General features: G+C 49.2%; 1 protein-coding gene across 1 annotated transcript in view; it reads right to left on the reverse strand.

Annotated features, from left to right (window-relative positions):
• BLK (BLK proto-oncogene, Src family tyrosine kinase) overlaps positions 1–15,232 on the reverse strand; it is a 139,552-nt gene that overhangs the window by 35,648 nt on the left and 88,672 nt on the right. The window contains exon 10 of the mRNA XM_075341247.1: positions 12,934–13,010. Within this exon, the coding sequence (XP_075197362.1) occupies positions 12,934–13,010 (77 nt within the window). The remainder of the gene's footprint in view (positions 1–12,933; positions 13,011–15,232) is intronic.

Raw genomic sequence — 15,232 nt, forward strand, 5'->3', positions numbered from 1 at the left:
AATGTAGCCTTAACAGCAGTCGCTGCCTGCTGCCGGTCACATGTGACCGTGTGCGGGCTGTGTGTGCGGGCTGTGTGTACAGGAGTTCAGCTGAGTTCAGATCAGCTGACTCAAGTGTCGGCCGATTAGGCTGGGGCCACACGGGGATTACTGCGATCCCCTCGCATTACACTCGGCTCACGCTCAGTACAGCAGAGCTGAGTGTCATGCGTGTGTCCCTGCGACTGAGGTCCGACTCTGCGAGCAGACCTCAGCTGCGGGGGGCGGTCCGCCACTCGAGGGGTGGGCCAGCACTGAGGAGGGGTGGGAGGGATTTCTCTCCATCTCTCCTCCGTAGTCCACCGATGTACCGCAAGTGCAGTGCGATTTTTCTCTCACCACATACACTTGAATGGGTAAAAGAGAAAGTCTTGCATTACAGTTGTAGCATGCTGCGATTGTTTTCTCGGTCTGATTAGGGCTGAGAACATAATCACTCATGTGCGCTAACACACAGGCTAATATTGGTCCGAGTGGAATGCGATGTTTGATCGCACTCCACTCGCACTGTGTTTATCTCGCCGTGTGGCTTAGACCTTACTTGTTCTGTGTCCCCCTGCATCCATCGCAGTGTGTGCAGGCTGGAGTTCAGCTGAGTTCAGATCAGCTGACTCCAGTGCTGGACTGAACTCCGCTGACCTCACAGCCCGTACACGCTGCAATGGATGCAGGGGGACACAGAACAAGTAATCGGCCGACACTGGAGTCATCTGATTACTTGGGATGAATTGAGCAGTAAAATGCTCTGGTGCTCGATGGGCGAAGCCCATGTCGATTTTTTTTTTAAAAATTCATTAAAAAAAAAAAAAAAAAAAAAAATCACATTGTTTGTGAGCTCCCGCTGCATTTTCTATTGCTAAGGGTAACCCAAGCAGCTACTGGCTGCTAACACCCGCTGCTTGGCAATAGTAATTCAGGGAAGCTTTTTTTTTTTTTTTTTATAAAGGTTTTTGCCTGAAAACTTTTTAAAAAAAATGACGTGGGCTTCGCCATATTCTTGTATGCTAGCCAGGTACAGCAGGCAGCTACGGGCTGCCCCCAACCCCCAGCTGCCTAATTGTACCCGGCTGGGAACCAAAATTATAGAGAAGCCCTTTTTTTTTTTATTTCATGAATTTCACGAGGGGGGGGGGGAAAGAGAGCGAGGGGGGGAAGAGAGCGAGGAGGGGAAAGAGAGCGAGGGGGGGAAAGAGAACGAGGGGGGGGAAAGAGAGCGAGGGGGGGAAAGAGAGCGAGGGGGGGAAAGAGCGAGGGGGGGAAAGAGAGCAAGGGGGGGAAAGAGAGCAAGGGGGGAAAAGAGAGCGAGCGAGGGAAAAAGAGGGGGGAGAGGAGAGGGGGAGAGGAGAGGGGGATAAGAGGGGGGCAGAGAAGAGGGGGAAGAGGGGAGGGGGAGAAGAGTGGGGGGAGAGAAGAGAGTGGGGAAAGAAGAGGGGGGGGCAGAGGTGCTCTGTCATTACCTGTCTCCACTCTGTGACTTGTGGTGCAGGTGACAGAGTGCAGACAGTTGGTCCCATGCAGCAGGACAGGTGGCAGAGCACAGCGGTGACATGCCTGTCAGTGTCTTGCTGCATCCTGCAGTGCTGCTGGGAGGAGCAGATGATCACACTGCCCGACACCGGCCGCTCTCCTGACATCGCAGCAGAGCGGGCGGGTGGAGAGTGTGATCAGATACTTACGTGACAGGGGGGATTTCAGCTGAAGAACCCCCCTGTACTGCACACTGGCTCCCCGTGCCTCACCATCTGCAGGACGCTTAGCCGGCTCCACACTGACGTCCTCCGGCTCCTCCCCTCGATGCTGGGCTGTGCCGTGCGGTAGTCAGCGCACACAGCCCTGTCACTCAATCTGAGTGGTGCCAGCCAGTTTGAGAGCCCGGAAATGCCGGGACGTCAGAGGATGCCGGCGGCCACAGCTCCAGGGGGTCATGTGACCGGCACTGAGCGTGCAGGATAGCGCCGCTCAGTGCCAGAACTGGAAACAGAAGCCAATGGAGAAAACGCCTAGAATGGTAAGTAGAACTCATACAGAAAATAAAAAAAATGGGTGAACCACCCCGCATGCGCTTCTTACATCTGGTACACACCAGTCTTAATGAATCAGAGCCAGTAAGTATAGGCCGCTAATCTTGGGCCACTGCTTTATGTTTGCGCCTCAGGCCAAAATTTGCCAGCCAACTCCTGACTAAAGCCTGCTTTACACACTTCAATAAATCTTTCAATCCGTCGTCGGGGTCAAGTTGTAAGTGACGCACATCCGGCATCGTTCGTGACATGTTTGCGTGTGAAACCTACATGCGATCGATATTGAACGAAAATACGGTGATCGCATACACGTCGTTTATTCCTCATACATTGGACGTTTAGTAGTACGAAACTAGTCAATTGAAACGTGTGACATCCCTCATACGATTTTGGTGTCTGATGCTATGTGCGCAGGTGTGCGCTCTGCACCGCAGCTTAAAAAAGGTCCGCTTCAGAGCGCAGCTGAAAAGCCTCACAATGTCTGTCATTCACTAATCTCTGTCAGTCCGTCACTATCTCTGTTCATGTCAGTCTATCCCCCTCTCTCATATACTCACCGATCCCCGGCGCTGCACGGCATTCACACTGCTGAGGCGGCTTTTACTGTTTTGAAAAAGCCGGCCGCCCATTAAACAATCTGGTATTCCCTGCTTTCCCCGCCCACCGGCGCCTATGATTGGTTACAGTGAGACACGCCCCCACGCTGAGTGACAGGTGTCACACTGCACCCAATCACAGCAGCCGGTGGGCGTGTCTATACTGTGTAGTGAAATAAATAATTAAATAATTAAAAAAAACGGCGTGCGGTTCCCCCCAATTTTAAAACCAGCCAGATAAAGCCATACGGCTGCAGGCTGGTATTCTCAGGATGGGGAGCTCCACGTTATGGGGAGCCCCCCAGCCTAACAATATCAGCCAACAGCCGCCCAGAATTGCCGCATACATTATATGCGACAGTTCTGGGACTGTACCCGGCTCTTCCCGATTTACCCTGGTGCGTTGGCAAATCGGGGTAATAAGGAGTTATTGGCAGCCCATAGCTACCACTAAATCCTAGATTAATCATGTCAGGCGTCTATGAGACACCTTCCATGATTAATCTGTAAATTACAGTAAATAAACACACGCCCGAAAAAATCCTTTATTGGAAATAAAAAACACACACACATTCCCTGGTTCACCACTTTAATCAGCCCCAAAAAGCCCTCCTTGTCCGGCGTAATCCAGGATGATGCAGCGTCGCATCCAGCGCTGCTGCATGGAGGTGACCGGAGCTGCAGCACACACAGCCGCTCCGGTCACCTCCACGCAGGTAATGAAGACAGCCGCGCGATCAGCTGATCTGTCAGTGAGGTTACCCGCTGTCACTGGATCCAGCGGTGGATGCAGCGGTGGCCGCGGGTAACCTCAGTGACAGATCAGCTGATCGCGCTACTCACCTCAGTTGCTGACTGGAGCTGACCGGAGCGGCGGTGAGTAGCGCGATCAGCTGATCTGTCATTGAGGTTACCCGCGGCCACCGCTGGATCCAGTGACAGCGGGTAACCTCAGTGACAGCAGCTGATCGCGCGGCTGTCTTCATTACCTGCGTGGAGGTGACCGAAGCGGCTGTGTCTTCTGCAGCTCCGGTCACCTCCATGCAGCAGCGCTGGAAGCGACGCTGCATCATCCTGGATTACGCCGGACAAGGAGGGCTTTTTGGGGCTGATTAAGGTGGTGAACCAGGGAATGTGTGTGTGTTTTTTATTTCCAATAAAGGATTTTTTCGGGCGTGTGTGTTTATTTACTGTAATTTACAGATTAATCATGGAGGGTGTCTCATAGACGCCTGACATGATTAATCTAGGACTTATTGGCAGCTATGGGCTGCCATTAACTCCTTATTACCCCGATTTGCCAACGCACCAGGGCAAATCGGGAAGAGCCGGGTACAGTCCCAGAACTGTCGCATATAATGTATGCGGCAATTCTGGGCGGCTGTTGGCTGATATTGTTAGGCTGGGGGGCTCCCCATAACGTGGAGCTCCCCATCCTGAGAATACCAGCCTTCAGCCGTATGGCTTTATCTGGCTGGTTTTAAAATTGGGGGGGACCGCACGCCGTTTTTTTTAATTATTTAATTATTTATTTCACTGCACAGTATAGACACGCCCACCGGCTGCTGTGATTGGGTGCAGTGTGACACCTGTCACTCAGCGTGGGGGCGTGTCTCACTGTAACCAATCATAGGCGCCGGTGGGCGGGGTAAGCAGGGAATACCAGATTGTTTAATGGGCGGCCGGCTTTTTCAAAACAGTAAAAGCCGCCGGAGCAGTGTGAATGCCGTGCAGCGTCGGGGAACGGGGATCGGTGAGTATGAGAGAGGGCTGCTCACTTCAGTTACTCAGGAGATTAGCGGTCACCGGTGAGTCCTTCACTGGTGACCGCTAATCAGGACGCGGCACAGACAGAGCCGCAGCATGACCGTGAAGTCGGGTGAGGTCACCCGAGTTCATTCTGACAGTGCGGCTCTGTCTGTGTCTGCTGTCATCTGCCATTCAGCTCTGCTACATTGCTGTCTGTGGCTGCTGTCAGCGGCCATGTAGCAGAGCTGAAAGGCAGATGACATAGTAAAAACGCATCTCTACACATTACACACGCTTGGCAAGTCAATAAATAAAAAAAAAAAGGGTGCCCGATGCATACGTCACAGAACACATGATCTAAAGGATCGCACACAATATTGATCAATTTAACATAGACTACTAACGCTCGTGTGACAGCAAATGAACGACCTACGTGCAATCTCATAAGATCCCGTATGCAACCTGGGCGTGTCACATCGCATACGAGATCGCATCCCTAATTGTAAGGTGTAAAGCTGGCTTTAGATGTACTATTCATTCAATTTCAAGTCTATCACCAACAACAAGCCTGCTTGCTGATGGTTTCCTAGTAGCAATAGTAGATTTTTACAGTACTATAAGGCTATATGCGCACTCTGCAATATTTAACTGCACCCAAACTGCAACCAAAACAGCACCTTGCCTGGAAATGTAAAAAAAAACGCTTGCAATGATGGAGCGTTTTTTAAAGAAGAACAAAATATGATAGGATAATGGATAGATAGAAAAAATTTGAAATAATAGATATGGATAGAATATATAGAAATGATAGATAGAGAGATAGAGAGAGGGATAGATAGATAGATAGATAGATAGATAGATAGCATGCTGGGATTGCTGTTTTTTAATTTTTTGGGGGGAGGTAAAAAATGACGTGGGGTCCCCCCATTTTTCATGTTTAGCACAGGAACAGCAGCAGCTGCAGACTGCAACCCTCAGCTATCTGCTGTACCTTGGCTGGGTATGAAAAATAGAGGGGATCCCACTCTTTTTTTTTTTTAATTATTTGATTTATTCCCACTATTTTTCTCAAACCAGCCAAGGTACAGCAGATAACTGGGGGGATGATATTATTAGGGTGAGAAGGGCCATGGTTATTTGGCCCTTTCCAGCCTAAGAATAGCAGCCCACTGCCGCCCCAGAAGTGGCGCATCCATAAGATGTGCCAATTTTGGCGCTGGACCCGGCTCTTCCCGTTGTCCAGGTGCCTTGGCAATCGGGGTAATAAGGAGTTAATAACAGCCCTCAGCTGCTCCTAAGCCCTGGATTAGTGATGGCAGGTGTCAATGAGAGACCCCCATCACTAATCTGTAAGTGAAAGTAAATAAACACAAACACCCAAAAATCCTTTATTTAAAATAAAACACAAAAAACTCACCCTATTTCACCACTTTATTACCCCCCAAAACACCCCCCTGCAGGTCTGATGTAATCAGCACGAGGTCCCACAATGCTTCCAGCACTGCTACATCTGACACTCACACTGAGCACCACAGAACATGACTGCCCGCTGTGAGCTCCACGCAGCAACTGAAGTGAGCTGCGTGATCTGTGGTGACGTCACTCAGGTTACCAACGGCCACAGCTGGAGTCCTCCACCTGTGACAGCAAATCACCCGAGTGACTGAAGTGAGCTGCGAGATCAGCAGTGATGTCATGCCAGTGATTTGCAGTCACAGCTTGAACCCTCCACCTGTAACCACAAATCAGGCCGTAACTGAAGTGAGCCGCAGATGGTGCTCACAGCGGGCAGTCATGTTCTATGGAGGGAGAGACTCCAGAACAGTATTTATTTATCCTGAAACAATGTGGGTGACCTGCGTTTTTTGTGATGAAAATGTGGCGCCCTGGACAAGCCAGGACGTCACAGATACAGCAATACCACACCCCACACCCCGGTTAGGACCACCAGAGTCACACACAAATCTTTGTTGCCTCCCTCCAGGGGCTGATGTCCACAACAGGTGGGGTGGAGCCAGGCGGTTGGCCCCACCCACCGAGGAGTTCACAGTCCTGGAGGCAGGAAAGGAACTCAGAGTAGTTGAGGAGTTGAGTAGTGGAGGAGTTGAGGGAAGTGGTAGCGGAGCAGACTGGCCGTGTCCGGGTACGTGGCCCGGGAACAAACCGCAAGGTTGGCAGACGGTGGTGACCGTCTGCAGGCGAGGCCGATTGACGTACAACCGTAAGGACTGGGGATGGGCGGTGGCCCACCGGTACCGGACCGGGGAGCAAAGAGAAGCCAGCACCATTCGGCAGGGCTTACGGACCCCGACCAGGCTTGGAGTCACCGTTAAACCGGTCAAATCCGTCAGTGACGGGAACCTCCGGGGTTTCCCAGCAGCAAAGACCCGACTGAAGGCAACCGCTCAACCATGAAGGGAAATACAGCTACCGCCACAGCTAGAGTTCCCAGGGCCAGAGCCTGCGGGCAAAAGGGGCTCCTCTGGCAAATACACCGCTGGGGAGCGGGTCACCGGTGGGAAGCCATCGGGGCCGAAAACACATCAGAGGTGCAGGGAAAGACAGTCACCGCCAACCTACCGGGAGTGACCACCGCAGCCGTCTGGGGGACCCGTCCGTCCAGCCATTTGTTTTACCAGAGACTCCGTGTACGTTACTGGCTGAGTGAGTACCACCGTGCCGTCTGGCACTGTGCTGCCCCCGCGAGCCTGCACCTCCCCAACTCCTGCCATCCACCCTCCCGTCGCTATCACCGGGCCCCGGGACTACCAAAACCCCCTACCCATGGAGGGGCGAGAAACATCTCAGCTGCTCCCTGTCATCGCTCCCGGGATCCCCGTCCAGAGCAGCGGTGGTGTCCCATTATCAGCACAAACCGTGGGTGGCGTCACGGACTGACTTCCCAAACCCAGAAATCATCCCCTTTCACTCACAGGCGAGGAGCGCCGCTTGAGTCCCTGGGTCCGGCCCACCGCTCGAGGCACCGAGCAGCAGCAGCAGCACCAGACCCGAGCGTGGTGAGCGCAGCGCCCTCCCCGCCCGCGACAAAAGGAGTCGGTAGTGAGCATTCGTAAGGAAGAGAGAGAGTTGACAGAACAGGTGTCAAGACAGACAAAGGGATCTTGAGACACAGAGAAAGAGGAAAGAAACTGAAAGAAAACTGAGGAGAAAGAAAGCCGGCGGAGTAGTAGTAAAGACACAGCCAGGTCCTGAGGAGAAACCTCATCCACTCAGAGGAGAAAAGTAGCTGGAGAGCAAGAGATCAAGCTCCAGGGACAGTGAAATCCTGTGGGGGTGGAAATCCAGGGCTCCCTGTACTTTGCACACACGGGGTGCAGATCCCAGAACAGACCAGGACTTCAAGCCATCTGTTAACTCTGCCAGGCGGGTGGGTTTCCAGGACTCATCTGCCACCACTAATGTCCAAGGCAAGAGCAGCAAAGGGAGGACCGGGACATATTCCCTTAAATAGTCCAAGCTGACTGCGGCAGGATCCAGACACCAGATGGACCTCCGGGTGCTTCAAGCCAGGGAGGACCCTCACACACACGAGTGCATCGGTGGGCGAGGGACACCAGGTTGGCTGGCACAGGGAGACAGGACTTGGGCACACCTGGGATCCAGCACGTCCCCACGGTGCGAACCCAGCTGTAAGTAAAGCGATCAAACTTCACTCCCCTGTCTGGACTGGGTAATTTTACTGCCCCTCCACGTTAACCCTTACCTACCCCTGAAGAAAATCCCTACTCACGGAGGGCTTCACCATCCACGCTGCCCCATCCGTCATCCCCAGAGAGGATCAGCAGCGGCGGCCATACGATCCCTGGCCGCGCACCGCGAGTGGCGTAGTCAGACTATATTTTTATTATTTTCATTTTTTTTTAAAACTGATCGACGGTGCCCCCCCCGGATCCGGGACCCCTCAAGCCACGGACCGCCCGGAGGCGCGACGCTGATAACAAAACTGCACTAAAAAATGTGACAAAAATGAGGCGAAAAACGCAGCGTGTGCATGTACCCTTATGTGAATGAAGATATACGGTACTGCGAAAATTAGATTTTACATCTGCAAAGCAAAGACCACTGTTTTCATAATAAGTTTTACAAAACAGTGTGACGTCGGGCCCGGGGGGTCTCATGAGGACCATTATGCTCAGCTGTAGACCCTCCAATAATAACATCCACCACTCTGAGGCTCGGCAGTTAGTCGGCAGTTAGTCGGCAGTTATCGGGAGGATGTTTTTTGCACAACAATGTGCAACATTTTGAGATGTTTTTGACTTCTGTGGTCGCCCGATCATTAGACCGTGATGGACACAAGGGCTCATAACAAAGACCCGTTGGGGGGCACCTGGGGGGCCGTCACAGCACGCGATAATGACTATAGAGCAGAAATCCACATGATACGGCTGCTAATCAGCGGCCATCAGAAGCGTCAGCGAAGACGAGGAGATCTGTATCTGTCTCAACACGAACTTGTGGCTTTTTGTGTCTTTCAGAAGTTTCTGCAAAAAGCTTAGACTGAAATTTCACACAGTGCAATGGAAAATATAACGAGCGTCATCTTCCTGCCGCCGATCGAGATGTGACCGCGAGCTAAAATTACACCCGGACTGGCTAAAATTAACCACATGAAATACTGTTTTTTTATTTATTTATTTTTTTTTACTATCATGCTGCAATAGTTCTTTATAGCATAAATCCGCAATGTATGATATTCGTTGACAAGTTGAAAATGTCTGAATTCTTTTTTTAGGCCTCCAATACACATCCGTGAAACACGTGCGTGTTTGGTCCGTTTCCGTATATACCGGAGACACGGACAAATGTGCACCAATGTTATGCTATGTTTGAGGTCATAAGTGCGTAATTCCATATGGTCTGTGTGTCCTTGATACGTATGTGTATCCATTTTGCACGGAAGCATGTCCGTTTTCTGCACGGAGCACGCACACACGGACCCAATGGAAGTCTATGGGTCCGTGAGCACACGTACGTGACACAGATGCATCTCCGTATGCTCCGTGTATGTTTTGTGCTTTTTTCTAGCGATGGCTATTCTTTCTTTTTCTGTGTATGTCGGTCAATCTCCCTCAGTCCATCGGTCAGTCTCTCTGTCTGTCTGTCGGTCTCTCTGTCTTATCTGTCCCTCTCTCAGTCTGTCGGTCAGTCTCCCCCATCTCTCATACTTACCGATCCCCGATCACCGGCGCGGCGCTGCACGGCTGTTAAAAAACTCCGGCGGCTTTTACTATTTTGAAAAAGCCGGCCGCTCATTAATCAATCTCGTATTCCCTGCTTTCCCACCAGCACCTATGATTGGTTGCAGTGAGACACGCCCCCACGCTGAGTGACAGCTGTCTCACTGCAACCAATCACAGCCGCCGTTGGGCGGGGCAATATCGAGCAGTAAAATAAATAAATAATTTAAAAAAAAACGACATGCGGTCCCCCCCATTTTGATACCAGCCAGGGTAAAGTCAAACGGCTGAAGGCTGGTATTCTCAGGATGGGGAGCTCCACATTATGGGGAGCCCCCCAGCCTAACAATATCAGTCAGCAGCAGCCCAGAATAGCCGCATCCATTAGATGCGACAGTTCTGGGACTCTACCCGGCTCTTCCCGATTTGCCCTGGTGTGTTGGCAATCGGGGTAATAAGGAGTTAATGGCAGCAGCCCATAGCTGCCACTGAATCCAAGATTAATTATGTCACGCGTCTCCCCGAGATATCGTCCATGATTAATCTGTAAGTTACAGTAAATAAACACATACACCCGAAGAAATCCTTTATTTGGAATAATAAACACTAACAAAAACCCTCGTTCACCACTTTATTTATCCCCAATAACCCATCCATGTCCGGCATAATTCACGGAGGTCCAGCGTCGCTTCCAGCTCTGCTACATGAAGGTGACAGAAGCTGCAGAAGACACCGCCGCTCCTGTCAGCTCCACGCAGCAACTGAGGTGAGCCGCGCGATCAGCGATGATATTGCTCAGGTCACTCGCAGCCACCGCTGGATCCTCCAACTGTGACAGCAAGTCGCCCAAGTGACAGAGATGATGTTACAGGTGAGTTGCGGTCATGGGTGGAGGATCCAGCTAGCCGCAGGTAACCTGAGTGACGGCAGCGCTAATCGCGCTGCTCACTTCAGTGACTCAGGGGATTAGCGGTCACCGGTGAGTCCTTCACGGGTGACTGCTAATCAGTATGTGACACAGACAGAGCTGCGGTATGACAATGAAGTCAGGTGAAGTTCACCCGAGTTCATTCTCATCGCGCGTCGCTGTCTGCTGTCAGGGGGTATGTATCAATGACATTGTGCATCACACATTGAACATAACACACGGGCAACACACAGACATGTCCTTACGTATCTCACGTACACACAGACATTCAACACGCAGACACGGCTAGCATACGCCAAACACACGGATGCCACACGTACCAGAAAAACGGACTAAAAAACAGAAAACGGACACGAAAAACGGCCCGTAAAACACGCACATGCTTTTCACGGATGTGTGTTGGAGGCCTTAAACAGCGCCGCAGTCTGGTATTACGATATTCATTTCAGTCTACGCTGCAATACTTGACATTACCTGACAACTGGGGTGGTGCTGTCTGGGAAACTTCTTTAATGTATCACGTACAAGAGTATTTTCAGATGAGGAAAGTTCTTGAAAATGATTTTCAGAGAGAAGTCAAAGGAAAACAACGCTTGTTATTTCCTTAAATTTTCCCTTTCATGAGGGATTACGTTCTTTCTCTCTTAGATATAAGCTGTATCAGAAGCTCTCACCCAATAAAAGGTTTCTCTATGGCTGTTCACTCTCCCCTCTCACAGCATGCACTCTCACAGTGAGAGTTACTGCAGCTGCATCTCCCTCCTCTCCCCTCCACCCTGCCTATTTAATACTGTAAAACTATAACTGGATTTTTTTTTTAGCAGTCAATGAGGTTTCTGAACAAAGAGCATAAAGATGACCTATCACTTGTTTATTTTTTTTTACCTGGTGTAAATGTCTATGTTCTCCTGATTCCGATAATGTTTTTCTTATGTTCCTTCTCCTCTCCATTCCTGAGATATGGCCTTCTTTACTCGAAATTAACCAAGACCTTATAACTAAGTGGGTGTGGCAATTAAGAAGCCGTCCACTAAGAAAAGTTGAGGATCACGCCCAGTTGGCTAATAGTTCTAGATTTACATGCAACCAAAATAGAGGCCATTTCTTAGGAACAAGAGAAAATTAATTCCAGATTGTCACAATGCTACTTCAGGATAGCGAGGGACAGGGGGCTCCTAAGCAGTCCCTTACGCTAGGGGACCCTAGGCAATCCGACACCTCTTGGTTACTCCTAATGGTGTAGATGCTGGAGTCCCATGCCTTTCTATACTTTTGACAAATACTACTCTAATTCCCCCTTCCCCCTCAGGGAGGGATGGGGCAAAAGAAATATGGTAAATAGATAAGGTCGGACATGGGAAAACCAAAACTATGACACACAGGACTATACAAAGAGAGAAAAACAAGAGGAGAAGGGTAGCAACAAAAAGGCAACAAGGGTTAACACCGGATAGTCTGGAACACCACACCAACTCAGACCAACTAAGATAAACTATAGCTGCCAAAGGTGGAAGTATCCAGCCAGCATATACAAGAGGGGATCAGATGTGATTGGCTCCCCCACAACATGTCATCAAAGGAAACTAACAAGCAGACTAGCAGAGATTAATACCCCCTCAACCCAGGGAGGGAGGGGGCTTAAGTAAAACGGTAAACATATAAGGTCAGACAAGGGAAACCAAAATTTTGACACACTGCACACACAGGACTATACAAAGAGAGAAAAACAGATGTGATTGGCTCCCCACAACATATGATCAAAGGAGACTAACAAGCAGACTAGCAGAGATTAATACCCCCTTCACTCCAGGGAGGGAAGGGGCAGGAGTGAAATGGTAAATATAAAAGCTCAGACAAAGGAAAACCAAAATTCTGACACACTGCACACACACACACACACACACACACACACACACACACGCATGCACAGGACTATACAAAAAGAGAAAAACAAGAGCAGGAGGGTAGCAGCAAAAAGGCAACAAGGGTTAACTCCACAAGCAAAAACAGCAATAGGTATCACATCAGTGATAATTGGTCTGGGGAGGTGTGGTATTCCAGACTAAGATAAACTATAGCTGGCATAGGTGGAAGGATCCAGCCAGCATATATAGGCGGGGAGCAGATGTGATTGGCTTCCCCACATCATGTGATCAAAGGAGACTAACAAGCAGACCAGCAGAGCTTAACTCTTGCTAGCCTGCCTCTAAATTAGCACGCAGCAGGTCGACGCCTGAGTCAGCCAAACCAGAGAAGATATCAGGCGGATTGTCAGAATCTGGAGTCTGAACAGAACCTGAAGCCGACATGACAGTCGTCGAAGTTTGTGATAATTTCCGTGTGACAGTGATTCAGGAGAACACCGGTATTGACAAAAGGTTAAAAATCCCATTACATACCTGTGCCGCCATGTCTACAAGTTTGGGAAAGCGTAGCTTTGATCCTTCATCCGTCTTCAAAAAATCCACTAAACTTCCTAAAAAGATTTTTAATGATTATATTGTTGTCTTTTCATCTGATCATCTTGGAATTTATAGCAGATCAATGACTTTCTCTGTGGTATGTATGTATGCACCCAATGGGACCCTAATCCCAACAGTCTCAGCCATAACATTAAAAACCCCTTGCCTAATTTTGTGTAGGACCCCTCTTGCTCTCTGACCAATCGAAATATGGACTTCACCAGTCTCCTGTGACATCTGGCACAAGACATGAGCGGCTAATCTTTTCAGTCCCCTAATTTGCTCGCTTTGGTCTCTATGGATTGGATTTGTTTTCCCGGTACAGATGATCAATTGGATTGATTTGGAAGAGTCTGGAGACAAGTTATCATGTCAAGCTCTTAGCCACTGTCCCTGACTGACCATTACTTTTCTGGAAGAAGAGTTCCTATTAGGGAATCATGCTGCCATGAAGGGGAGTATTTGGTCTGTACAGTGTTTCGGTTGAGTGTTACGAGAATGGACCCAAGGTATTCATGGAGAACGTTGAGCATCACTCGATTATTGTCCTCCTTCCATAAAGTATCCTGGTGCCATCTCTTCCCCAGGTAAGTGCCACCTTCAGCCATCCACATGGTGATCCATCAGACCAGGCCACCCGCTTCCATGGTTTCATGGTCCAGTTGCGATTTTCACATGTCCTTTGTTGACTCTTTTGGTGGAGGACGGGGATTCATTCTACAAGATACAACATCAACCCCTACCGTATCTCTGTCCTGCTGAACTGTCCCCTATCCGGTCTCTTGATTTCATCTTCCGACAGGTCTCCAAACCAGAAAAGAGAGCATGGAGGTGAACTTTTATGACTCAAATAACATCTGATTGGTACAAGAACTGTTATTGCCACTGATTAGCTGCAGCAGTCACTTGACATTCCACCCAAGTAGACAGTGGGCACAGGAAGCCATACTTGGCAGGGGTCTGGTAGGTAAGTATGTGTTATTACTTATTCTCTGCATTCCTTTATTTACCAATTTGGCAAAGATCCCGAGGCCAATATCCCTTATACAGTGTGTCCAGCCATATCCTGTTCACTGCCATTAACTTGAGAACGGCGGCAGCTATAGGCATAGAAGTGGTGTCTAGGTATAGTAAAGTAGCCATGCGCTACACAATGAAACCACCTATAGCGCCACCTGGTGGAAAACAACGGAATTAGCATTTTTATCTCAAAAACGGAACGAGATAGAGAAAAAAAAAGAATTAGAAAATTGTAGGGCATCATCAATTCAATGCGAATCGACATCTTACATACAGAAATGCTATGATATGAAACCCATGACCCCCCCCAAAACATTGAATGCTGGTCACGCATATGGCGCTCATGCAACTTTGATGCTCTTGGTGTCCCCCGTCAGCTGCAATGCACATCTGGACTCTGCACAGCATACTGTATCGTGCTGCACGCTGTGCAATATGGTAGGTGACACGTTTGCACAAGCATCTGTGATACCTCGTCGTTGGTCCTGCAATGTTGGTGGAGAGGTCGCATACACCTGCTGTTTGATGTGACCTCACAGAAAGAAGTCCAATGGGGTCAGATCAGGTGAGCGTGGAGGCCATTCCACACAGCCACCACACCCAATGACTTGTAGGAAGGTCTCCATGAGGTATTGCTTCACATCCGCAGCCTTGTGTGAGTTTTACACGTTCTCATAGCATTTCTGTATGCAAGGTGTCGATTCGTATGGAATTGATGATGCACTACAATTTGTTAATTCACTTTTTTCCTCTATCTTATTCCGTTTGCAAAATAAAAATGCTAACTCCGTTGTTTTCCACCAGGTGGCACTATAGGTGGTTTCATTGAGTAGCGCATGGCTACTTTACTATACCTAGACACCACTTCTATGCCTATAGCTGCCGTCGTTCTCAAGTTAATGGCGGTGGACAGGATATGAGTGGACACACTGTATACCATAATATACCATAACACTGAGTGAGGGGAATAGCTCTTTAAGATAATAAGCAAGTGACAGAATCATAGAAGACTAGATAATATGGAGAAATTTCTTAAGACTTGTGTTTCATATGAATGCAAGGTGCCAAAAATATAAAAATAAGCACAAACTTACTCAGTAAATGTGATACATATTTTTAGATCTGTTCACTGTCTAGATGGGGTAAATAAAAAAAATATGCAATTCTGAAATTCTTTATTCTTTATGTTTTGGAGGTTTTTTTGCTACAATTTATT

The sequence above is a fragment of the Anomaloglossus baeobatrachus genome, chromosome 3 (genome assembly GCF_048569485.1).
Source record: "Anomaloglossus baeobatrachus isolate aAnoBae1 chromosome 3, aAnoBae1.hap1, whole genome shotgun sequence".
In the NCBI taxonomy this organism is placed as follows: domain Eukaryota; kingdom Metazoa; phylum Chordata; class Amphibia; order Anura; family Aromobatidae; genus Anomaloglossus; species Anomaloglossus baeobatrachus.